The sequence below is a fragment of the Macrotis lagotis genome, chromosome 1, assembly GCF_037893015.1.
Source record: "Macrotis lagotis isolate mMagLag1 chromosome 1, bilby.v1.9.chrom.fasta, whole genome shotgun sequence".
In the NCBI taxonomy this organism is placed as follows: domain Eukaryota; kingdom Metazoa; phylum Chordata; class Mammalia; order Peramelemorphia; family Peramelidae; genus Macrotis; species Macrotis lagotis.
The window spans coordinates 118397026-118424737 of NC_133658.1; the positions used below are offsets into that span (position 1 = coordinate 118397026).

Genomic DNA, 27712 nt, shown 5'->3' on the forward strand with positions numbered 1-27712 from the left:
ATAAAAATAAAAGACCTCCACCACAAAGAATGGGACATCCAAGACACAAATTTAGGGGAAGAGACTGACTCTGAAGATCCACAAGTAAAACTGCATCAGAGGCAGCTGGTGACACAGTTGATAGAGTACTGGGCCTGGAGTCAGGAAGACCTAAATTCAAATGCATCCTCAGAAACTTATTATGTGACCCTGGGCAAGTCACTTAACCTCAACCATAAAATGAAGATAATAATTGCATTTAACACACATGGTTGTTATGAAGATCAAATGAAATAATATTTGTGAAAAGTACCCAGCTTAAACAAATTATAGTATATGAATAAGATGGAATAATATTGTTCTGTAAGAAATCATGAGTGGGCAAAAAAAAAGAAAAAAGAAAAAAAGAAAAAGAAATCACGAGTGGGAAGACCTCAGAGAAGTCTGGAAAGATTTGCCTGAACTAATACTAAAAGCAGAATATTGTACACATTACCAGTGACATTGTGGAAAGGTCAAAAAGGTGAACATGAGGTTAAAAGGAAGATTGTATCACAGCAAATCTTTTTATAGGGTATGGGATATAGGAGGCAGGGAGGATGTGTTTTGTTTGGGGGTCACCAAAGGTTGATTGGGCGTTGCTTGGAGTTTCTATTTTAGGATTCATGTCCTTAGGAAAGAATTCTGGGCAAGAATGAAACTCAGGCCTGGATTCAACATTCCAACCTTTTTGATTTAATTTTCTAAGGGGGGAATTGGGGTTGGAGAGTTTGGTTCTTCTGGAGCTGCTTCTAGCTGAATGATGATGTCATCAGACAGCAAGGGGTAAAAGTAGAACTGTGGGCATCCTTGGACCTGAAGTAACATCATGGATTTGGGCATCTGAGATGCTGCCATGCTCACTGTCTTTTGCATGAAGGATCTAAGTATCAGGAACAAAGGAGGACATAGCAAGAGGGTCAGAAAGAATATGGTTGGGGGCGGGGGTGACAGTGGCCTTGAGGTTCCTTCCCAATGAGGCAGCAGGGCCTCCCTCCGGGGTCCCTGTCTTACATTCCTCCTCTTCCACCTCCTCCTTCACCTTGGCCATGGGTACTGAGCCCCGGGAGGGCAGGCGAGGTGGCCTGGGGGGTCGGGGCAGGAGCTGCTGCTTTGAGGATAGGAATCCTCTTCACCAGGATATGGAGACTGTTCAATCACCAGAAGCACAGAGTTATCATTCTTGGTCTGGATAATGCAGGGAAAACCACCATTCTTTACCAATTTTCTGTGAATGAAGTTGTACACACATCTCCCACTATTGGAAGTAACATAGAAGAAATAGTAGTTAACAATACATGTTTCCTAATGTGGGATATTGGCGGCCAAGAATCTCTTCGTTCTTCATGGAATACTTACTATACAAATACTGAGTTTGCCATTGTTGTTGTGGACAGTACCACCGAGACAGGATTTCTGTAACTAGAGAAGAACTCTATAAAATGTTAGCACATGAAGATCTAAGAAAAGCTGGATTGCTGATTTTTGCTAATAAACACAATGTTAAAGAATGCATGACAGTAGCTGAAATTTCCCAGTTTTTGAAGCTAACTTCAATTAAAGATCACCAGTGGCATATCCAGGCATGCTGTGCTCTTACTGGTGAGGGATTGTACCAAGGACTTGAATGGATGATGTCACATCTTAAGATGAAATGATCTTTACTGACCTCTAGTTTGTAGACTTTGCATAAATGAAGTGGTGGACTATAATTAACCCCAAAACTGCAAAAATGAATGGCTTAGATATATTTATAATAAACTGACAAACTTTTTCTATAAGAAAAAAATTAACACCACTTCTTTGAAAAGAAAGATGGAGTTCCACGTTCCAGTTTGCTTTCACATAAGTTTCTTCTGAAGTTAGATCTTTTTTTTTTTTTTAGAAGCCCTTTATTAGCAGAATTGCATCTTCAGAAAATTATGAAGCCATTCACCTGGACCAGGTCTAGTTCCTAACAAAAAGGTTGGGCTTTCCCAAACGCACAAATAACCGACAACTTTTAAGAAAGTTGCCACTTAATTTACTACCTCCCAACAAGGAACAAAGACGGTTTATTGTGTGAAATAAGCAGGGGGTCAAACAGGCTACTTCTCTGACTGTGAGTTAGAGAAATGAACACCTTCAGCTGCGCGTAATCAGGTTGAGACAGCTCCGCATTAGCAGCACTGGAAGCTTCCGCTGAAGGCTTGCAAATCTTAGATCCCCACGACAACCCTGTGAGGTAGGTGCTCTCTTCTCACTCCTTAGAACACAAAACAAAACACAGAGAAGTTTTTGTGAAGGCTTGTTTGAGACAGGGCTTGAGCTTGGTTCTTCTTGACAGGAATAACTTGTTGCGGGATGATCTCTGCCTTTTTTTTTTTTTTTAGATTTTTTCAAGGCAATGGGGCTAAGTGGCTTGCCCAAGGCCACAAAGCTAGGTAATTATTAAGTGTCTGAGACCGGATTTGAACCCAGGTACTCCTGACTCTAGGGCTGGCGCCACCTAGTCGCCCCTTGATCTCTGCCTTTTAAGCATAACCTCAAACATACAAATGCCACACAGAGATGGAGAGAACAGTAATTTAAACTATATCACAATACACATTTTACCGAATGAATGGATGCAAGAGATGAAGACATTCAAGGGCAAGACAACTCGAATACTTTGCCGGGGGTTTTCTTTGACTTCTATACTTTGGTAGACAGGTTTCTAAAATGGGAGGGGCAGCAGTAGTAGTTATTTTTTATTGGGGGCAATGAGGCGATTTAAGTGATGGATGGATGGATGAATGAATGGATGGATGGATGGATGCTATGGTAGGGAGGGGGAGGTGGTCTTGGTGTAGAATTTCTTTCATTTCCTTGGCCATTCTTTATAACGTGAGCTTGGTCCTTCTCCAGTGTCTCCTCTTTGAGTTGTACCTGATCTTATTGCCAGTTTTCATCCGAATCCACTGGGGAATGGGACAATTCTGCTTCTGTTTCTTGGCCAGGAACTTCTTGATTCTGAATGTTTTATGAGAAGACATGATGATGAGATGACAACCAAGCACGATGGCTGGACAGGCGAAAAAGGTGAAGTTAGGTCTTAAAGCTGTGATTGACATTTCTGTCATGATGAATCCTCTCAGGACATTGTGTAGTCTGTGGTAAGGATAAAGGGAGAGGAAGACATTTTTAACTACCAGAGCTTTATTATCAGTATAACCCTTCCTAAGTTGAATGTTGTCTTTTCATTCAAGTCAAACAAATCAATGGCACAAGTATTCAATTTCCACTATTTTTTAAATGTAATGTTACCTATGAGAAAGATGTTTTGCATCAGTTTGTATATGTATTGTGTATATACTTCAAATTTAGATTAATGGCTTTGCTTTATATACTAGAGAAAGGTAAATAATATGCCTAACCTAAGTGAATAATATGCTTACTTATAATTAGAATGAAACCAGTACATAGATGTTGACATGTCACTTATATTTTGTCCTTTATGTTCTATGTATTGTATTAACCTAACCAGAAAAAATTTGCACTGCTTTAAAAAAAAGAAATTAAAGAAAGACTATGGTTAATGAGATTAATATAGCAAGGAGTCAAGGGAGTATGTGAAAAGACTGAAACCAAGTGGACTCACCAATTAGCTGATTTTTTTCCTACTCTATGAGGCTCTATGAGTCAGGTTTTTTTTTTTTTTTTAGGTTTTTTGCAAGGCAAATAAGTCAGTTTTTTAGCAGCATCCTGAACCAATACTTATTAACAAAGTAACAGCATTCTTCATCCAGGAACAAACAGAGGCCTCCCTTGTGGCAGCCAGTCGGTCCAGACCCTGTCTGTTTTGTAAGTTTACAGAGGCTAGGAAATCCAGTTGTTCTTGAATCTGTAAGAGACTTTTGGCTCTGTCATCAAAACTTTCCTGGAGGTCTTGTGATAAATGCTTGAAATAATACAGAAAAGTTGTGATGTCTCCCACCCCTGTGCCCACTTCAGAACAGATGCCTGTAGGGGAAGCTAGGTGGCACAGTGGATAGAGCACCAGCCCTGGAGTCAGGAGTACCTGAGTTCAAATCTGGCCTTAGACCCTTAATAATTACCTAGCTGTGTGGCCTTGGGCAAGTCACTTAACCCCATTGTCTTAAATAATTTTTTTTTAAAAAACGAATGCCTTTAGCCACTAAAAAGGAAGGAGAGTAGGGGCCCTTTGGTACCTTGCATGTATCATGAAGGTGATAAGAAGAGACTGGTTGCTGGGGTACTTCAATGTGGAGTGAAAGGTAGACTAGGCAATAAATACTTGTCCAGTTGGTGGGAAGACATAGTTATGCAATGTTCCCACAGAAGATGATCTAATTTTCTCTCAAGTATACACTAGAGTGGAGAGAGAAGAAGTGTGCAAACTCATTTCTCTCCCTGTGCCAAAGGGCAAAGCCTGTCTTGGGTTATAAAGGAAGCCATTCTGCCTCAGCTTCAGTCCAAAGAAGTTTACTTTCAGTGTCCACTAGGAGGCTGAGGTTGTTGGGTAGTCTAAAGCAACTTGATCCAGTTCCTTTGGTGGACATGAGCCATGGGTAGAGTCTGGGAGCCACATGTTGGTTGGTCACTGTAGTATTGAGTAGTAAGATCAGAGTTAGAAGCTGTCAGGGATGGGGAAAACTGAGAATCGAAGGGAATGGATAAATAGGCTATTTGTAGAGGGTGATGATCAGCTAAGATGGACTTGTTCATCTTAGCAATATAAAAATCAAAAACAATATGGAGTCTGGATGCAGACCAAAGTATAATATGTTCATTTAATAAAACTTGTTTTATGATTTTTTATTTTCCTCATATTTTTCTTTCACAATATGAAATATGGAAATATGTTTGACATGATTGTACATGGAGGCCATTTGCAGAAGGTTAAAAGGGATGTAGAAAAATGTGGCACTCATTGCTGGTGGAGTTGTGAATAGATCCAATCTTTTCTTGAGAACAGTAAGGAACTTTGCCCAAAGAGCAATAAAATTGTTCATACCCTTTGACCCAGCAATTCCAATTCTAGGTCTATATCCAGAATGGGAAAAATCCCACTTATTCCAGAATATTCATAGTAGCTCTTTTTTGTAGTAGCAAAGAATTGGATATTGAGGGGATGCCATCAATTGGGGAATGGCTAAACAACTTATGGTCATTAATACTATGGAATATTATTGTTCTATAAGAAACCCTAAATAGTTGGATTCTAGAGAAGCATGGAATGACTTATAGAATCTGATGCTGATCATCAGAGAGCAGAACCAAGAGAACAATGTACACATTAACAGCATTGTGAGATGTTCCACCTTAATGAAAGCAGCTCCTCTCAGCAGTTCAGAGAGCTAGGACAATTGTATTAGACCAGCTATGGACATTATTATCTCCATCCAGAGGAAGAAAAACAAAACAAAATAAAACAAGAAAAGAAAAAGAAAAAATAGAAAAACAGTCAGAACCTGATGAACACTTTATAAAAATTATCTATTATATATCTCTTTCCCTTAATCGTAATTCCTCATACCAAAAATGACTAATATGTAAACGTTTTCATCCAAAATAGGATACGTATGTACAAATATGTATGTACAATGCTAACCTGACTGTTCTCTGCTGAGGAGAGGGGATTGGGAAGGGAGGGTGGAAGGAAATTTAGTAACTTTTCTAATTTTGCATATGACTGAAAATTAATTAATTTAAAAAAAAGAAAAAATGTGGCACTCAAAAGGATTACAACATGATGAATGTTAAAAATTATTTCTGAATGTAACTGAAAAAATAAAATAACAACATTTTAAAAAGTGCTTGGCAGAGTGGGCTGTGAGTCAGATTCCTCTTTGGTCTCCAGAGGCTGAGGTAATGCAGGGGAGCATCATGCCATTGGAGGAGGGGAGGAGTGTTGGTGGTATCTGCACACAGCACACAGTAGGGGCTCTATAAATGCCTACTCCTTCCCACAGGAAAACAGAGGCTAGGTAAAAGGCAACTTGAATTCCAGGAAGAAATAAAGTTAAAAAGTTGTGTGCATTTTTAAATGTGGTCAAGTAACAGCAATGCTGTAGGATGATCAGCTGTTCATGTTTTACTTTTTCTCAGCCCTGCTATAACCCAAGAGGACTCTGAAAAATTTGATGATATTTGTCTTTCATTCTCAAAGAAGACCATGACATCAGGAGAGGTGATGCCATGATAAGTACATGAATCAGACTTGAGTGAGTGGGGCTGTGCTGTCACCACCCTCACTTTCTTCTCTGGAGCTATTTGGGTCCAGAGACCAAATATGAATCAAAATAACTGGAGATGGCCCTGAATGTGAGGCAATCAGGGTTAAGTGATTTACCCCAGGTCACACAGCTAAGAAAGTGGCAAGTATCTGAGGTTGAATTCTAACTTTCATCCTACTGATTCCAAGGCCAGAGCTCTACTATCCATCCCAAAGACAGAACTGATGGTGTCTAAAGAGAACCTTACTTTTTTTTAACTTTATTTTTCTTGATGTTTCTTTTTTTGAGGGGAGCTATGTTCACTCTTACAATTGTTTATTGTGATTATGTTTTTCATGACTATACATTTTTAACCTATATCAAATAACTTGCTTTCTCATGATAGGGAGTGGAGTGGGAGGAAAGAAGAGAATTCAGAACTCAAGGTTTTAAAAGTAAATGTTGTAGCTGGCCATGTGGCCTTGGGCAAGCCACTTAACCCCATCGCCTTGCAAAAACTAAAAAAAAAAAGAAAAAAGTAAATGTTGAAACTTGTTTTTGCATGTAACCAGGGGGAAAATAAAAATTAAAAAAAAAGAGTTAATGTGGTCAAGAGGAGGAGTGGAAGGAGAGAGGAAAGGAGAAAAATGTGGAACTCAAAAACTTTCCAAAAAGATGAATGTTAAAACTATTTTTGCATATAGTTGGAAAAATAAATATATTTATTTTTTAAAAATTTTTAAGTAGTTAATATGATCCTATAAATGAAATGACAGTGTTGAAGAAAAGAAATGGAAGAGAAATGAGACTTCTAGAGGAAAAACTTAGAAGAAAAATTAAAAATTTAGAATAAGATGTTCTTACCAAAGTAATGGACTCCCTGAAAATTACAGTGAACCAAATAGATGCTAACTACTGTATTGGATAATAAGAAATATCAAAACAAAATCAAAAGATAGACAAATAGAATAAAATCATAAAAATAGATTACATATACAAAAAAAAACACTAACCTAGAAAATAGAGCAAAGAAAGATAATTTAAGAATCTTTATATTTCTTGTAAGTAATTTTAACAGCGACTATCCAAGCCCCTCTTGTCCCAAAAGAAGTCCCCTGCCCTCACTATATTTAATCACTTAGCAGCCAGCTTAACTAAAAATTTATTTATTTATTTTCATCAATATGTACATGCATATTTCCAAGTTACAAAATTTCCCTCTGTCCTCCCTTCCCACTCTCCCTCCTTCATCAGGGAACAGTCAAGAGGTTAGTATTTTACATATATATTTCGTAAAACATGTTTACAAATTAGGAGTTTTGAGCATAAGGAATTAGGATTAAGGGAAAGAGATACATAAAAGACAATTTTTATAGTATTTATAAAGGGTTGGGATTTTTCTGTGTATTTTGTTTTGTTTTTCTTCCTCTAGTTGAGGATAATAATTTTTCATTTTTCTTCTAAGTTTTCCTCTGGAAGTCTCATTTCTCTTCCATTTCTTTTCTTCAACACTGTCATTTCATTTATAGGATCATATTAACTACTTAAAATTTTTTTAAAAAATACTTTTATTTATTTTTCTAACTATATGCAAAAATAGTTTTTAACATAACCAGTCAAATGCCGTTGTCCTAGCTCTCTGGATTGCTGAGAGGAGCTGCTTCCAACAAAGTTGTTTATCTCATAATGCTGTTGATGTGTACATTGTTCTCTTGGTTCTACTCCTTTCGCTCAGCATTAGATCCCATAAGTCATTCCATTCTTCTCCAGAGTCTGACCCTTTATGGGTTCTTATAGAACAATAGTATTCCATAGTATTCAGGTACTGTGACTTGTTTAGCCATTCCCCAATTAAAGAAGATCCTCTCAATTTCTAATTTTTTGCCACTACAAAAAGGCTGCTATGAATATTTTTGGAACATGTAGGACTTTTCCAATTTTTTATAATTTCTTCTAGATATAGACTAGAATTGGAATTGCTGAGTCAAAGGGTATAAACAGTTTTATTGCTCTTTGGGCATAGTTCCACATTGCTCTCCAAAAAGGTTGGATCCATTCACAACTCCACCAACAATGCATCAATGTCCCAATCCTCTCATAACCTCTCCAACATTGATCATCTTCCCTTTTTCTCATCTTGGCTAGGCGTGAGATGATACCTTCTTGTTATTTTAATTTGCATTTCTCTAATCAATAGTGATTTGGAGCATTTTTTCATATAATTATATATAGCTTTAATTTCTTCATTGGAAAACTGTCTGTTCATATTCTTTGATCATTTATGAAATGGGGAATGACTTGTGACCTTATAAATTTGATGCAATTCTCTATATATTTTAGAAATGAGACCTTTATCAAAACTCCTGGTTGTGAAGATTGTTTCCCAGCTTTCTGTTTCCTTCTAATTTTGGCAGCATTGATTTTATTAGTGCAAAAACTTCTTAATTTAATAGTCAAAATCATTCTTTTTGGCAATTTATAATTGCTCTAATTCTTGTTCGGTCATAAATTTGTCCCTTTTCCATAGATCAGATAGATAGAGTACTTTTTGTCCTATTAATCTATCTGTGGAATTGCTCTTTATGTCCTGCACCCATTTTTTTAGGTTTTTGCAAGGCAATGGGATTAAGTGACTTGTCCAAGGTCACACAGCTAGGTAATTATTAAGTGTCTGAGGTCAGATTTGAACTCAGATACTCCTGACTCCAGGGCCGGTGCTCTATCCACTGCGCCACCTAGCCACCCATGTCCTGTACCCATTTTGACTTTATTTTGGTATAGAGTGTGAGATGTGGATCTATGCCTAGTTTTTGTCATACTATTTTCCAGTTTTCTCAACAATTTTTATCAAATAGTGAATTCTTATCCCAGAGGCTGATGTCTTTGGGATTATCAAATAGTAGATTGCTGTAGTCATTTACTACAGTTTCTTTTGAACCTATCCTAGCCCACTGATCCATTGCTCTATTTTTTTGCTTGTTTTTTTAGGTTTTTCCAAGGCAATGGAGTTAAATGGCTTGGCCAAGACCAGACAGCTAGATAATTATTAAGTGTCTGAGGCTGGATTTGAACTCAGGTACTCCTGACTCCAGGGTTGGTGGTCTATCCACTGCCCCACCCATTGCTCTATTTCTTTACCAGTACCAGGCAATTTTGATAACTGCTGCTTTATAGTATAGTTTTAGATCTAGTAGAGTTAGGCCACCTTCCTATTCATTTTTTATCACTCTTTGCTATTATTTTGTTGTTCCAGATGAATTTTGTTACTATTTTTTCTATCTTGGCAAAGTAATTATTTAGTAGTTTGATTTGGTATGGCACTGAATAAGTAATTTAATTTGGGTAGAATTGTCATTTTTATTATATTTATTGTATTAACTCGATATAATCATGAGCATTTGACATTCCAAATATTTAATGTTATCTACAGTTATTTTAAATGGAATTTCTCTTTCTATTTCTTGCTCTTGGGCTTTGTTGTTCATACATATATATATATATATATATATATATATATATATTTATATGTATATATAAATTCTGGTGATTTATGTGGGCTTATTTTATATCCTGCTACTTTGTTGAATTTGCTAATTGTTTCAAGGAGCTTTTTAAGATGATTTTCTCCAGTTCTTTAGGTACATCATCATGTCATCTGCAAAGAGTAAAAGTTTTGCTTCCTCATTGCCAACTTTGATTCCATCAATTTCTTTTTCTTCTCTTATTGTTATTGCTAGCATTTCTAATACTGTATTGAATACTCATGATGATAATGGGCATCCATATTTCACCCCTGATTTTATTGGAGATGCTCTGAGTTTATTCCCATTAAATATAATATTTGTTAATGGTTTTAGATAGATACTATTTATTATTTAAAGGAAAATTCCACTTATTCCTAAACTTTTTAAAGGGATTGGAAGTTGTATTTTATCAAAGGCTTTTTCAGCATCTATTGAGATGATATGATTTCTGTTGGTTTTGCTATTGATATGTTTAATTATGTTGAGTGTTTTCCTAATGTTAAACCATCCCTGCCTGCCTGGTATAAATCAAACCTGATTATAGTGTATTATCCTGGTAATAATTTGCTGTTGTCTCATAGCTAAAATTTTATTTAAGATTTTTACATCAATATTCATTAGGGAGATTGATCTATAATTTTCTTTGTTTGTTTTGGTTTTTCCTGGTTTTGGTGTCATAAAAGGTGTTTGGCAGAATTCCTTCCTCTCCTCTTTTTTAAAAATAGTTTATGTAGACTAGGGATTAATTGTTCCTTAAATGTTTGGTAGAATTCACTTGTAAATGCATCTGGACTAGAGAAGTTTTCTTAGGGAATTTATTGATGGTTTCTTTAATTTCTTTTTCTGAAATGAGGTTATTTAAGTAATTTATTTCCTCTTCTGTTAAGCTGGGCAGTTTGTATTTTTGTAAATATTCATCCGTTTCACTCAAGTTATCCAATTTATTGGCATGTAGTTCGGCAAAGTAGCTCCAAATTATCTCTTTAATTTCCTCCTCATTGATGGTTAGTTCACCCTTTTCTTTTTTGATACTGGTAATTGTCTATTTTATTGTCTTTTTCATAAAACCAACTCTTAGTGTTATTTATCAGGTCAATGGTTTTCTTGCTTTCAATTTTATTAATTTCTCCCTTGAGTTCCAGAATTTCTAATTTGATATTTAATTGGGGATGTTTAATTTGTTCTATTTCTATAGATTAACTTTTACAGAGGAATATTTACTTCAAAGTTACAGCAAGAATAAATATACAAACATTCCTCCCCTCCCTACCAACACATTGGGGCATAATGTTCCCTTCTATCATCTCAGACTCTGGTAATGAGAAGAGGGATCAAGTTCACAGTTGACCTTTGTTCCTATATATCATGCTAACTTCAGTTTCCAAGTCTACAGGCTCCTCCAACTCCTAGAATCAAGTCCTACTAGCTCAACTTTTCAGAGCTTCCCTGTTAGGCTCACATCAACACCTTACCTAGAGTTCTGCCTGCAAGGTCATCAGGGCCAAGTTTGAGTCCATGGACCTATCACCTGCACTAGAACTAAAAAGGATAAATAAAATAGATCAGCCCAACCTCCCAAGTCTGTTTTTTGGGGCCACAGGACCTGAAGCAGGGGAGGGAGCAGGCAGCCTTTCATGTCACCTAGATCAGTTCATGGTTCCTGTCTTCAAGGAAACAGAATTTTCACCTGTATCTCTTAGGTACTACTAGAAAGAGAAAGACTATACCAGTCTGGTAATTTTAAAGTCATGGCCTCTTCTTGCTATGCAGCCTGTTCTTGCTTTGCGGGAAGGAGGCTGTTTCCATCCATGTGATTGGGGAACACAGAATAACTTCTTTCAGAAGTAGGCTCTTAGAATATCTCTTGTGAGTCCCTCCATATTAAGTGATCAGGCTATACACAGAGCAAAGGCCCATTATATTATGACAAAAAAAAGCCTTGATATCATATTTCAAGAAATCATTAAAGAAATGCCCAGATAAATTAGAACTAGAAAGCAAAATGAAAAAAAAAGAATCACCTTCTGAAAGAAACCATAAAATGAAAATCTCTAGAAATGTCATAATCAAAAAATCAGGGTTTCCAGGTTTAAAAAAATGTTGCACGTAACTAGAAAGAGTTCAATAACCAATGAGCATAAATGAGAATAACACAAAATTTGGCAACCATTGCTATTAAGTAGCAGAGAACTTGGAATATGATAGTCTAAAAATTAAAGAATATAGGATTATAGAGAGCAGAGTAAAAATGATAGTGCAGTTGGTAGCAGTACAGCTGAACTTCCTTATACAAAACTCCTCTAAATAAAGCTACAAAATGTATCAGACTGAATTATGATGGGGAAATCTAGAAAAATTCTCATGAGGTCAGTTTTTTCAGTGTAGTTCAGGATGCAGAGATAGAAAGATCTGAGAATAGTCAGTCCAAATTGGACCAGGACCACACCATGCACATAACCTACAGTACACAGGAAGAGGTTGTGCAACAAGGTAAGAGAAGGTGCCAGATCCCTCCTGGGGCACTATAGCTGGGAGAGGTGCCAACTGGCAGCTTTGTCACCCACTACCCAGTCTTGGGTAACAGTTTCAGGGCAGGCAGACTGGAAAGATCTACCCACTGGGGTGACATTTCCAGGTAAGGTGACCCTGATACCTGAACTGTGGAGGAAGTTCAGAAGCAAGCAGCAAGAGTACCTACCCCCTCTCAAGGGGCAGAATAGGGGTCTCAGTTCCAGCATCTAGCCCAATCTACAGAGAAATAGTTGAGCAAAGTCCCTAGACCAAAGAGAACTTATATTTTCATTACTTTGAACCAACTGGAGCATTCCATTTGGACAATAGGGACTGAGTTCAGCAGCATTCTACTGGTCAGACTCTTTGCGATCCCATTTGGGGGTTTCTTAGCAAAGATAATAGAGTTGTTTACCATTTCTTTTTCCTATTCATGCTACAGATAATGAATGGAGTCAAACAAGGTTAAATGACTTGCGTAGGTCACACAGTTAATAAGTGTGAGGCCAGATTTGAACTCATGGCCTGGCATTCTAGCTATTTTATCACTTTTATGCCCCATGGGTTTCCATAAATTCAAGAATAATAACCAGCAAACTTGAGAATAATGCTACAAGGTAGAAAATGGATCTTTGATGAAATAGAGGAGTTCCAAGTATTCCTGATGAAAAGAGCAAGAACACAGAAGTGAAAAAGACATATAAAAAGATAAACAAAAAAGACCAATCAAAAAGGACAAACAAAGATAAACTGCTTCTATGCTAATATGGGGAGGTAATAGAAATATCTCCACTGAACCTTTTCATTATCCAGAGTCACAGAAGGAGTCTAAGTATACAAGGTCTAGGAGTAATTCTGTTAATGTCTGGATGATCTTTTTAAAAAAAATTGAATTCAGGGGCAGTTAGGTGGCACAGTGGATAGAGCACCAGCCCTGGAGTCAGGAGTGCCTGAGTTCAAATCCGGCCTCAGACACTCAATAATTACCTAGCTGTGTGGCCTTGGGCAAGACATTTAACCCCACTTGCCTTGCAAAAAACTAAAAAAAAAATTGAATTCAATTAATTTTTTTGTTACATTTTAAGATACAAACTATCTTTCTCCCTCTCCCTTCTCACCCTACACTAGAGAAGACCATCATTTGGTACAGATATATTTGCTTCATGTATATTAAATAAATACGTATATACTTACACATATATATGTGTAAAATCATACTATGTATATTTCTATTTATTAGTTCTTTCTGGAAGTAGATAGCATCTTCTTTCATAGATCTTTTGTAGATGATTTAAATATTTGTAATTCTCAGAATAACTTATTCTTTGAATAATATTGCTATTCATATATATAATGTTCTCTTGGCTCTACTCATTTCATTCTTTATTATTTAAGGCATCTTTCCATGTTTTTCTAAAATCAACCTGCTCATTATTCCTTTCAGCACAATAGTGTTCCATGACAATCATACACCACAACTTATTTAACCACTCCTCAGTTGATGAGCATGCTGTTTCCAGGTCTTTGCCAGCACAAAGAGAGCTGTTATAAATATTTTAGAACATAGAGGTTATTTTCCTTTTGTTCTGATCATCTTGGGAAACAGACCTAAGAGTGGTATTGCTGGGTCAAAGAGTAATGTACACAGTATACAAAATGGTTGAATCAATTCACAGTTCCACCAACAGTGTATTAAGTGTCCTAATTTTTCCACATCCACTCTAACATTTGTCATTTCCCCTTCTATCATTTTTGCCAATCTGATAAACATGAGATGATATTTCATAGTTGTTTTTATTTGCATTTCTCTAATCAATAAGGATTTGAGCATTTTTATATGACCATATATAGTTTTAATTTCTTCATGAAAAAACTGCCTGTCCTTCACTATTTATCAATTGGGAAATGATTCATATTCTTATAAATTTGGCAAAATTTTCATTATATTTGTGACATGAGTCGTTTATCTAAAAAACTGTAAGGGGGGGCTAGGTGGTGCAGTGGATGGAGCACCGACCCTGGAGTCAGAAGTACCTGGGTTCGAATCCGGCCTCAGACACTTAATAATTACCTAGTTGTGTGTCCTTGGGCAAGCCACTTAACCCCATTTGCCTTATAAACCCCTCCCCAAAAAGAAACTGTATAAATTTCCTCTCCAATTTTCTACTTTCCTTTTCATCTTGGCTTTAGTAGTTTCATTTCTAAAACATTTTTAATTTAATGTAGTCAAAACCATCCATTCTACATTTCACAATGTTCTCTCTCTTGTTTATTCACAATTTTTTCTCTTAACCCTTAAGTGTCGACAGGTTAATATGTAACCAAGTTCTTTGAATTTACTTATCTCAGTTTATATCTAGGTCATCTATTCTGACCTAATCTTGGTAAATGGAGTTAGATATTGGTCAATTCCCAATTTCTGCCAAGTTGCTTTCCAGTTTTCCTAACAAATTTTACTAGTTCATTCTTCTCCTAAGAGCTTAAATCTTTGCATTTGTCAAATACAAGCTTATTATAATCATTTATTACTGGGTATTTTATGTCTACTCTGTTCCACTGATCCACCATTTCTTAAATAGTACCAGATAGTTTTGATAATTATAATATAGTTTAAGATCTGGTATTGCTAAACCTCCTTCCTTTATGTTTTTTCATAAATCCTATTCATTATTCTTGACCTCTTGTTCCTCCCAATGAATATTGTTATTGTTTCTAGCTCAATAAAATAATTTTTTGTAATTTCATTAAGATAACATTGAATAAGTAGATTAGTTTAGGTATTACTATCTTTTTTTATACTGGCTCTGCCCACCCATGAAGAATTACTATTTCTCTAATTATTTAAATTTAACTTTATATTAAAAAGTATTTTATAATTATGTTACTTCTAGGTTTGTCTTGGCAGATCTACTTCCAAATATTTTATAGTGTTTATGGCTATTTTTAGGTTTGTTTGTTTGTTTTTGCAAGGCAAATGGAGTTAAGTGGCTTGCCCAATGCCACACAGCTAGGTAATTATTAAGTGTCTGAGACCGGATTTGAACCCTGGTACTCTTGACTCCAGGGCTGGTGCTTTATCCACTGTGCCACTTAGGCACCCCTATGGTTATTTTTAACTGGAATGTCTCTCATTCTCTCTTTTTGCAGGGTTTTATTGGTGATAAAAAAAAAAAGAAATGCTGATGATTTATGTGGGTTTATTTTTTATCCTACTTTGCTTAAATTGTTTTAATGAGCTTTTTAGTTGAATCTCTAGCTGAATCATTGTTCATTCTTATTTCTTCAATTTCTTTCTTTTCTTTTATTACTATTGTTTGCATTTCTAATACAATATTGAATAATATTGGTGGTAAATAGGCATCCTTGTAACACTTTTCTTCATTTTGGGAAGGCTTCTAACTTATCCCCATTACAAATAGTACTTGCTGATGGTTTTAGGTAGATGCTTCTTATCATTTTAAGGAAAATCCATTTATACTTAAGCTTTAGTGTGTTTTTAATAGGAGTACTGTATTGATATATATATTTTTTGTCACTTTTGTTATTGATATAATCAATTATGTTAATAGTTTTCTTTATGTTAAACCATTCCTGAATTTCTGGTATAACTCTCACTTGATTGAAATCTTTGTGATATATTGTTGTGGTCTCCTAGTTAGTATTTTATTTAAGAGTTTTGCATCCATATTCATTAGAGAAATTAGTATATAATTTTCTTCTGCTGCTTTTGCTCTTCTTGGTTTGAGTATCAGCACCATATTTGTTTCATAAAAGTCATTTAACAGGACTCCTTTGCATATTATTCTAAATAATTTACTTATCATTGGAATGGTTTGTTCTCAAAGAGGACTATGATATCAGGGAGGTGATGCTATGATATGAATGTGGATTGGATTTGAGTGAGGGGTAGGCTGTGCTAAATCATCAGCCTCACTTTCTCCTCCAGAATCATCTGAATCCAGTGGCCAAATATGAACCAGAATGACTGGAGATAGCCCTAGATTCGAGGTAGTCAGGGTTAAGTGACTTGACCAAGATCACACAGCTAGTAAGTGTCAAGTATCAAAGGTCAAATTTGAATTCAGGTCCTCCTGACTTCAGGATTGGCACTCTACTCACTGGACCATCTAGTTGCCCATTAGTTTATTAGTCTAGGAATTAATTTATCTATAAATGTTTGGTGGAATTCCCTTGTAAATCTATCTGGTCCTAAAGCTTTTTTCTTTCATATCCCCTTCTTCTTTCATATCCCCTCAATACCTTTTTCTAAAATAAGTTTATTTAGACATTCTATTTTCTTTTCTATTGATCTAGATTGTATTTTTGTAAATATCTTTTATTTCATTTAAATTGTTAAATTTATTGACATATAACTGGGAAAAATTACTCCTTATAATTGCTTTGATTTCATCTTCATTAGTTTTATGTTTACCCTTTTTATTTTTTGTATTAAGGACTTGACTTCTCTCTTTTAAAAAAAAAATCCTATTAAAAAAAAAAGAAATCTCCAGGGGGTGGCTAGGTGGTGTAGTGGATAAAGCACCGGCCTTGGAGTCAGGAGTACCTGGATTCAAATCTGGCCTCAGACACTTAATAATTACCTAGCTGTGTGGCCTTGGGCAAGCTACTTAACCCCATCTGCCTTGCAAAAAAAAATCCTATTAACTAATGGTTTATCTATTTATTTTATTATTTTTTTCATAAAACCAACTTCTAGTTTTATTTAGTAAGTCAATGGTTATCTTATATTTCATTTTATATTCCATCTAACCTTTTAATTTTTAGGATTTCCAGTTAGGTGTTTAATTGGGAATTTTAAATTTGTTCTAATTTCTGGGTTTTTTTAAATTTCATGCCTAATTCATTGATCTGCTCTTACTCTACTGTATTGATGTAAGCACCTAAAGGTATAAATTTTCTCTGATTACCACTTTTGCTGCATTCCATAGTTTTGGTATGTTATCTCATTATTATAACTCTCTCTAATGAAATTGTTTCTTTGTCTTGACAATCTAAAGAGAAGAATGAAAAGAGAAGGGAACAGGAAGGGGGCAAGGGTATAGAGGAAGACAGAGAAAATTAGGAAAATTATCTCTTATCATTCAGGTGCACAAGTAGACATTTATACAAATAAGGAGGAGGTAAGAAGGATAACCTTAACTTTTCAATGTTATTCTCATTTGAAATGGTCAAATCCAGAAGGAAGAATAAATATATAGATATTTGGGTACAGAAATACATTCCATTCAACAGGGAAATGGAGGGAAAAGGAAAATGGGAGAGGGAGAATTAGAAAGATAGTAAATTAAGAAAGGGATTAGTCCTAAACAAAATAAACTCCCCATTATAAAGATAATATAACTTTTTGAGGTGGCAAAGAATGGAAATCTGAGGGGATGATGGATAGGTTTTCTTATATAAATGTAATGGAATGCTATTATCCTATAAAATATGATGGAGAGGGTGTTATGAGTAAAAATTCTGAGAGATGAGTTTGAGGTAATAAAACTAATTTATTAAATAGGCCAATCAGTAATCAATACATCAATGATCAGTGATTCTCTCAGTAATGAAAGACTCCAAGGGAGACTCAAACACTTTAAATCAGGTGTATACCTCTTGACAGGGAATTCCCCTGACAAATGAAACTCAATCCTGATTATTGATCATTTAATGAAGAAGTAACCTAAAAGCTATCAAAATACCACACCACTGAAGGGAGAAGGAGGTCAGCTGAGAATGTGGTCTAGTCATGAGTTTTTTGTTTCTTCTACAAATCTGGACTCTCTGACCAGGTTCTCTCTGCTTTGGTTTCTTCTTCATGAACTGGGTTGACATAAACTATGATGGAGGGGGAAAAGGACAGAAGCTCTTTCCCCAAGTGAAAGTGGGTCCTCCCCCAAACTAGATCTTTATTCTTTAACCAGGGAGGGGCTTCTCTCTCAGCTAGGCCTTTTTACAGAAGAAGGGAATAATAGAAATCATTATTAATAATCAAATGGTATCGCATTAAAATTAATTTCTCTCATTTCCCCTCTTTGATTCATTGAGAAACATGGTCTGATGAATCAGAGTTTTTGATCATGGGGCTTGGGTAGTTTAATGTGAAATAATTAAAGGGAAAGAGGGGTAGAGTTTGATCACATTGACAGGAGCAGTCCCTTTGGCAAGTAGGCCTTACAAAGAACAATGATGCATAAAGAAGTGAAAAGGAAAGTTAACCTACTACCACCACTGTCTATTGCACTAGTTTATCGTATCTTGGGATTCAGTCATCTCATGCAACTATCTGGTTTCTGAAAGCATCACCTACTGCAGGTATCTGGTCTTCTGGTAATCTCTCCTCTTAGGTGTCTTGGAATAGGCCAGTTCTCAGAGTATTTTCTCCTAGCACATCAATTTCTCCGGTTTAGGTTACTTAATAGAGATTCTTTTTCTACTTAAAATCTCTTGCAAAATAGGTCTTAATACAATTTTATATAGTCCTTTAAGTCTGCTTTACCAATAATCAGATCATGTGATAAAAGCTAACTGAAATCTTATGACTCAAATAAGAACATCAAAATAGGAAACTTTACACAAGAGAATTTGTATTTTTCCATACTCCTGTCTTATCTACACAAAGTATTATTTAGACACTGCCCAATATCAGGCTGAAGGGAAAATCTAAAAGAATCTAGGAGGATCTGATTTGTAGAATTGGTCCTTCTGGTTATATTTGGTATTTGCCAGTTTACATAAGCTAAGATTAAAAGTGCCTTTTAAACTGGCATGGACTCTACCATCACTTACCTTCTGGTATTCATCTATTTCATCCTTTACCTCAGATTAAAGTCCTAGAATGAGATGAAACTTTAGCTTCTTACCTATAACTAACTGCCTTGTGATGTATGGTAGCAAATTGTTATATTGATTGTCATTAGAACCTACTTAAAACCTTTGTATCCCATTTATAGTTAATCTTATTTTTCTCAAAAAAAATTCACTCCATTTACTTTGTTATTTATTCTAGCTATTTGCTTCATTATTTACTCCAGTTATTTAATTCCAGCTGCTCATCCCCATTTCTCCCCCCAGGAAGATGAAATACTAAGGATCTAGTCCTATATAGAAGTACCTAAGTAGGTCACAAATAAATTTACCCAAGACATTTATTTTTTTTCCAATTCCAAACAAATGCTGTGATGGGATGTATTCCAGATTATATTGAATGAGTTGTCTATAGTAACCCATATTCAGTAACTAGCCATGTTCAAACTAACCAGATTTTATGCCTACATAGATTACTGCTCTCAAATTCTCTTCAAACTTGTGCAATTTGCTTGCATTCCAGAACATACTCTATGTACAATGTTAATCCCTCATTAAATAATAACCTTGAGTAAAATTGGAAGTGTCTTTGAAGTAATACAAGATAGACTATGGGACTCTCTCCTAATATAACTAATTGTGCTGAAATTCTTTTCTTTAGCACAGAATAGAAAATATATATGATATTAACATCACTGAATAATAGACTTATAACCTGGTTTCACAAATCCTTATGTCATTGCCTAATTATTCCCATGTCATTAGATATTTAAAGACCTTACTTAATGCAGGAATATATAAGGAGTAATAGTTAATTGACAAGTCAAAATACTCACCTACTTGTTTAGGTTATAGAAAGAACTATAATTTTAGGCCAAATAGCTCAGATCTTATATCTTATATAGTAATTTAGATGTACTCCAGCTATACTCCAAGAGATAAAGATTTAATATTGTGTTCATATCTTCTACCTATCACTTGCCATGATTATAGAAATTTGCCATAGCTACAGTAGAGGGAAAATGCTTCCCTAACTTCATGTCAGTTCTAGCCTAGAGGCATATAGGTAGTACTGTATTGAGAGAATGTCATAGCCAGGTTTAGAGTCAACCAGGTGGGGAAACTTCCATTCAAGAAGAAATGGCACTGTGGAAATCAAGTCAGGAGAGTTTAATGTCAACCCATCTCTAACATTGCTCTCCCACCTTTCCCATGAGACAAAATTAATCTGCAGTTCTGAGATGTTACCCCCAGAAGTGGCAAGTGGCATTATGGATCATTGACTTAATAGCATTTCTTGATGATCATATCTGAAATCAGATTCAAAACACAGTGTCAATTATAGTTCCATAAGATTTAACCTTAAATAGCAGGTTTTAATAATCATAGCTATTAAGGCACACCTGTCATGGAGATCAAAAATTACAAATTAACCTCTCATTGAAGTCTCTAGATCTGAAACCTGTTAAAATTAGATTGACTCAAGAAACAACTTCAATATATAACTTTCTAAATATAGCAATAAATTTTACAATCATAAATAACATCATATATAAACTACTGCTATGAAAAAGGTGCTAAGCATGAACAATTATCAACAGTAAATACAATTAGCAAATTTTTGCTAATTTACAGATAAAATTTATATAACCTAAAGAATTAATTTGTAACTTATACATATGCATATGCATGTAAATGAACATTGAAAAACTTTCTTAAGCTGTAATTGGAAAAATAAAAAAAATAACAATTGAAAAAAATTAATTTGGTTTTCTGATAACCACCTTCTTCAAGTGCAAGTTGTGACATTATTTCATTGGCCTGGACTGGAATAGGCAACCAGGTGATAGTAAAGCCCCAATGGAGCTGGTGACAAATCCAGCACTCCTGAGACCCAGTGGCTTTGGCTTGGTCTAGACTATATCCCACCTGACCATGGAATGTAATGATAGCAATATCTCCTGTCCAGTATCATAAAGAGAAAGGAGCTAAAGAAGAGAGAACTATGGATAATAGTGCTAAGATTAAAATGAGAACCAAAAGACTGTAACATGCTCAAAAGAGGAAGCAGAGTTAAGCCCCTTTGAGACTATTAGCTATAAATGATGTTGAATAACCACTATTAAAAGGCAGGAACATTATGAATCAGAAAATGGTTGCAGTTTTATGTACAAACAATGAATTCAAAAGTCTTTTTCTCTGATCTTGATGGCAGTCATAGTGGTCAGCAACACCTGGAATGGTCCTTCCCAAGCAACTGAGCCCCATCAGGTCACTAAAAGTTTTTGATGTAACCTGTATACGTATACACTTCTCAGGCATAAATCATGCAGTAATAAGTCCAAAGGATCAGTCTACACTTGTTCGAGTGCCACGGAGTTTTTGCAGTCTGACTTGTAACTCCTGTATATAGGAAGGAACAGAGCTATCCCTTCCTAGTAATGGGATATATATTAGGGGAAAGGATTTTGCTTGAATGAGGTATGTCAAAAAATATTTCAAAAGGTGATATATGTAGTTTTCTTCTTGATCTTTTCTACAGATAGAACAGTGCTTAGGAGAGAACATTCTTCCATTTCAGTTGAGTCTCAATATACAATTTGCCAATCATGATTTTAAGTTCTTTGTCTGCATATGGTAATGCATGTAGAATTTTGGAGTCACCCCAAACAGAAACGAATTTGGGACAAAACGGAATTAGTGAAATGGGTTTCCTTATCAGAGTCTGGGCATGCTGGGAGAAAGTGTCTCCTTCAGGAGTATCATATCAACAAATGTGGCAGTAGCATGAGAGCCCAGAAAAACCTCTACCCACTTGGTGAATTAGTCACCAATAAGGTAAATCTTATAATGTTAAGCCTTTGACATTCAAAAGAAGTCGATTGTAAATATTCAAAAGGTATACAAGGCAGAGGGTGCCCAAGATGTATGTAAAGCACGTTGATTATATGCCTGGCAGATAGGGCTAGAGGTAGCTCTGTTGGTCACACTTTCTGATCAAATCCACAATCCTTTGAGTGTCAAAGTGGCCATGATTGTGAACAGACAAACATCCTTCGTGGTCAGTAGCTTGGGGAAGAGTGATTTGCTGTCTGCAGACACCCAGACCCCATAAACCTGTTTTGCCTTAAACTTTTTTTCTACTTCTCCACTTCAGAGTCATCATTGGAAAGAGAAATGGAAATATCACCAGAAGGTAAGAGATTAAAAGTATATGCAGGCGCTTCCATGGTAGCAAGCTGAGCTGCAGCAGCAGCACACCAGATCAGCTCATCAGACAAAGTCAAAATTCCTGTTCAAAAGAGTGAAGGACTTACTATAATCTGGGAGTCCCAATTCAGGTGCAGGTAGCAGGGTCTATTTCAGTTCTGAGAGATGTTGGGAATCCAACAGCAAAGGTTTAGGAGCAGAGCTATCAGTCAGAGATACAGGAGACTTGGCAATCTCACCAAAAGAAGTTATTTACTGCCTATATCCAAGGATGACCCTCAGCTGCCACTTGAAGAAGGGAGCAGACAGTGGTTGAACAACTTAATTGCACTTAGAGTTAGTCCCAACAATTACAAGAAAACCCAAATAATCCAATGGACTGAGAAACTTTGTGATCACTTTGATGAAGCTCCAGCAACAGATGATGGATATTCCTGTCAAATAGCTGCATTTGATACTGTTAGGAGCAGGTTTTCTACAAACTGAACTAGGTTGGCATCTTTAAAAGTGTTGGAGGCTAAGATTTGCTACAAAATTTAAGAAAATAAGGTAGATGTCTCTACATACCACTGAGCTGCTTGTGCTAGGTTGTTTTTGTTTTGTTTTGTTTTGTTTGAGCAAAAAAAAAGTTTATTTTGGCTTTTCTCGAGAAAAGGGTACACTCCAAGTCTCACAAAGGTAGTGAAGATCAAGGAGCTGCCCTGCATTGACAGTCAAGCAAAATTATATGGCCTAATGTAATCCCCTCCTTCTCCCTATCGTCCTTCTCTGTCGACTCATTGATTAGTCTTCAGAGTTACATTCTACTTGTGAAAATCTACCCCAGAAACAAAGAAAAGAATGAAAGCTTTTCAAAAAATATTACCTCATCATCCAGATGGTGAGAATAACCTTCAGGATTATAACTATCGTATTGAAGTTATTCAAGGTCTAGGAACAGTCTACTTATCAAACAAGAGGAGTCTTATGAGCTTCGTTGCAATGCAATGTTTTTCTCATTGGAACAGTCTACTGTTCTCCCAGTTAAGATAGATTTATATCAAATAGGTGACTAACTAAAAATGCAAGGTCTCTCTGGAAATAGTCCATGATTTCCCCCCCCTAACAGAATCAGGAGGGTGCCTGGCTTGGAATGCCAGGTCTCTCTCCCTCTTTTTTCTTAGAATAGTCCAAGAGTAATAGTTTGTCATTGTTTTAATGTTTTTTTGCCTCATAACATTTTATTTGTTTTCCAATTATATACAATAGTAATATGTACCATCATTTTTTGTAAGGTTTTGAATTTTACAATTCTCCCCTTCCCCCCCGCCACAGAAGGCCATCTGATAGTCTCTACATTGTTTCCACGCTATACCTTGATCAAAAGTTAATGTGTTATAAGAGTAAACATAACAACCACCACCACCCCGCCAAGAAGATGAAAAACCTCAAGAATAGAGAGAGAGAAAAAAAATGTACTTCACTCTGTGTTCAGATTCCAATGGCTCTGTCTCTGGGGTGAGTTGCTTTCTTTATCATAAATACACCAGAGAAGTTGCTTCAATATTTTTCCCACAGTTGCTATTACTAGCTGTACCTCCTCTCTATTCCTCCCCACTCTTATTTATTCTATTCTCTCTCTCTCCTTTTATCCTGGTCCAAAAGTGCATTGAATCTGAGTACCTTCTCCCTCAATCTTCCCTTTCTTCTATCACCTATTCCCCCCATTCCCCTTTCTTCTTATTTTCCTCTAGGGTAAGATAGATTTCCTCACCCTATTAAGTGTGTATGTTATTTCCTCTCTGAGCCATTTCTGATGAGAACGAAGAACTCATTCCCCCTTGCCTTTTCTCTTTCCACTCCAATTGAAAAAGCTTTTTCTTGACTCTTATGGGAAATTTCCTAGTTTCTTCTTCATCTCCTTTCCCCTTCTCCCAATACTTTCCTTTATCACCCATTGACTCCATCTTTTTTTACTATATTATACCATTAGATTTCACTCCTTCATATGTCATGTCTATGAATGCTCCTTCTGACAGTTCTTATAAATGAGAAAGTTCATATGAGTTATCAGTATCTTCTTCCCATGCAGAAATACAAACAGTTCAATATCATTAAGTTCCTCATAGTTAGTCCTTCTCTTCCACCCCCTCTATGGTTCACCAGAGTCCTGTACTTGAAGATCAAACTTTCTGTTCAGTTCTGGTTGTTTCAATAGGAAAGTTTGAAAGTTCCCTGTTTCATTGAAAGTCCATCTTTTCCCCTGAAAGAGGATGTTCAGTTTTGCTGGGTAGTTGATTCTCGGTTGTAAAACAAGACCTTTTACCTTCTGGAATATCATATTCCAATCCCTACGAGTCCTTAATGTAGATACTGCCAGATTCTGTGTAATCCTAACTATAGAGTCTTGGTAGTTGAATTGTTTGTTTCTGGCAGCTTTTAAAATGTTCTCTTTGATTTGGGAGTTTTGGAATTTGGCTAAAATATTCCTGGAAGTTTTTCTTTTGAGATCTCTTTCAGGAGGTGACCAGTGAATTCTCTCAATTTTGATTTTACCCTCTGCTTCTAGGATCTCAGGGAAATTTTGTTGTATTAATTCTTGAAAAATGAAGTCTAGGCTCTTCTCCTGATCATGGCTTTCAGATAGTCCAATAATTTTTAAATTATTTCTTCTGTATCTGTTTTTGAGGTCAGTTGTTTTTCCAATGAGATATTTTATATTTTCTTCTATTTTTTGGCTTTTTTGGAAGAGTTTTATTTCTTCCTGATTTTTTTTTTTTGCAAAGTCATCAGCTTCCTTTAGTTCCATTCTGCATTTGAAGGAGTTATTTTCTTCAGAGAGTTTTTTTATCTTCTTTTCCAGCTGGCCAGTTCTGCTTTTTAAGGCATTCTTCTCTTTATTTGCCTTTTGTTTTGCTTTTTCCATTAGGCCTAAAATGGTTTTTAACATATTATTTTCTTCATTTTTTTTGTATATCTTTCACCAAGCTGTTGATTTGGTTTTCATGATTTTTCTGCATTACTCTCATTTCTCCTCCCAATTTTTCCTCCATTTCCCTTAATTGCTTTTCAAAGTCTTTTTTTTTTGCTCATCCATAGTCTGAGCCCATTTTCTATTTCTCTTGGAGGTTTTGGATACGGAAGCTTTGATTTTGTCATCATGTGAGTATGTTTTTTGATCCTCCATGGGACTAAAGTAATTCTCTATGGTCAGATTCTTCTTTTCTGTTGTTTAGTCATTTCCTCAGCCCAAGACTAATTTACAGCACTTCCAAGGCTTTGGGGATTTTTTTTGGGGGGGGACACCCCACTGGGACCTTTATTCCTCCAAGGTCTTATGCTCTTTTGCCTGTGCTTTGAGATGGAGATGCCCCCCACCCCATTTCCCTCTGACCTGGAGCTATAAGGAGGGATCCAGCTTGGCTACTTAGTATGGAAACCCAAACTGCAATCTGTATCTGAATGTAGGCAAAGACCAGAGTCCTACCCCGAGGGAGAGCAGAGAAATTTCTGCAGTCTTCCCTGACTCCCTTACCATCTCTGGGGGTACAGGCTGCTTGTCCAGATTCTTGCTGCAGGTTCTGCAGCTGGGGCTCCCCCCCCACCTCATTCTGGTGGAGCAGAGTTCTCTCCTTGCCCCTTCAAGCTCTTGCAGATGATCTCTGGGCTGGGCTGGGTTGCACTGCAGTCCTGGTTTTCTTCCCCATTCCCGGGTCCTGGTGAAACACACCTTTCCCGCGGAACTTCTAAGTTATCTTGGACTCAGTCTTTCTGTGGGTTCTGCCCCTCTAAATTTTGGCTAGAGTCATCCTTTGTTGGCTTTTGGAGTTTGGGGGGTGGAAAGGAGTTCCCTGGAAATGCTGCCTTTGTGCAGTCATCTTGGCTCCACCCTCCTGTTTTAATGATTTTTAACTCTGAGAGGACTTCACTAGGAATATTAACTCTTTTTTATGCTCATCTGTTTTATTTTATTTTTTAAAGATTTTATTTATTTTGAGTTTTACAATTTTTTCCCTAATCTTACTTCCCTCCCCCATCCCCCACAGAAGGGAGTCTGTTAGTCTTTATATTGTTTCCATGGTATATACATTGATCCAAATTGGATGTGATGAGAGAGAAATCATATCCTTAAGGAAGAAACATAAAGTAGAAGAGATAGCAAGATCAGACAATAAGATATCCATTTCCCCCCCCTAAATTAAAGGTAATAGTCCTTGGTCTATGTTCAAACTCCACAGTTATTTCTCTGGATACAGATGGCATTCTCCATTGCAGACAGTCCCAAATTGTCCCTGGTTGTTGCACTGAGGGAATGAGTGAGTCCATCAAAGTTGATCATCGCCCCCATGTTACTGTTAGGGTGTACAGTGTTTTTCTGGTTCTGCTTATCTCACTCATTGTGCTAATTTTTTTTTGTTTAGGTTTTGCTTGCCCAAGGCCACACAGCTAGGTAATTATTAAATGTCTGAGACCGGATTTGAACCCAGGTACTCCTGACTCCTGGTCTGGTGCTTTATCCACTATGCCACCTAGCTGCCCCCCTCATTGTGCTAGTTTTGATCTAACAATTAACACCAAGAAAACACAGATGCTCCATCAATCAGCACCACATCATCTTTATGTGGAATCATTGATTACAGCAAATGGAGAAGTTTTGAGTCCTGTGGACAAGTTCACTTACCTTGGCCCATGTCCTTTCCAGGGAGGTACACATTAAAAATGAGGATGACACTCATATTGCCAGAGTTAGTTCAGTATTTGTGAGACTCCCAAAGAAAGTGTGAGAAAGAGGTAATAGACTGACTACCAAACTGAAGGTCACAGAGCCATTATGTTGACCTGATTGCTATATGCCTGTGAAACCTGGACAGTCTACCAGCACCATTTCATGAAATTGTCTTAGGAAGATTCTGAAGATCACCTGGGCAGGAGAAGATATCAGATACCGAGGTCCTTTCTTGAGCTAAACTGCCTAGCATTCCAATATTACTACAGAGAGGGCAACTATGATGGGCTGGCCATGTTGTTAGAATGTCAGACATATGCTTATCAAAAAAAGTATTTTATAGAGAATTCACGCAGGGCAAGTGCTCTCAAGGGGGTCAGAAGAAGTGATACCGAGACACCCTGAAAGTCTCATTGAAGAACTTTAGAACTGATTGAGTAACCACCCCAGGTATTCACATGTACTATTTGTGCCCAGTTTGTGGTAGAGCATTCTGAGTTCATATTGGTCTGATCAGCCATAGTCAGACGTACAGTAATTTGGTTCAAACATAGTGATGCCATTTTGTTCTTCTTTGATAATGAAGGACAAGAACCAACTTCCAGCTAAAGTAAATAAATATTAGAATGTGAATGTATGGGTATTGGGAAAAGATATTACTTCATGAGGAACTGAGGAGATGATAGTGGCAGGTTTGGCACCCTTGCATGTCTAGGTATGACATACAAATTTATTGC

The 27712-nt window shown here is 36.4% G+C and overlaps 1 protein-coding gene and 1 pseudogene across 1 annotated transcript; one reads left to right on the top strand and one right to left on the bottom strand.

Annotated features, from left to right (window-relative positions):
- Nucleotides 1-993: 993 nt before the first annotated feature.
- LOC141514652 (ADP-ribosylation factor-like protein 5A pseudogene) lies at nucleotides 994-1676 on the top strand (annotated as a pseudogene).
- Nucleotides 1677-2876: 1200 nt separating this feature from the next.
- Nucleotides 2877-3032, bottom strand: LOC141514075 (large ribosomal subunit protein eL39-like). The gene has a single exon (XM_074224552.1). The coding sequence runs from the start codon at nucleotides 3030-3032 to the stop codon at nucleotides 2877-2879; it is 156 nt and encodes a 51-aa protein (XP_074080653.1).
- Between the last annotated feature and the right edge of the window lie 24680 nt (nucleotides 3033-27712).

What these genes read in the sequence shown, in the direction of transcription:
- LOC141514075 (XM_074224552.1), bottom strand. Translation starts at nt 3,032, where the DNA reads ATGTCTTCTCATAAAACATTCAGAATCAAGAAGTTCCTGGCCAAGAAA.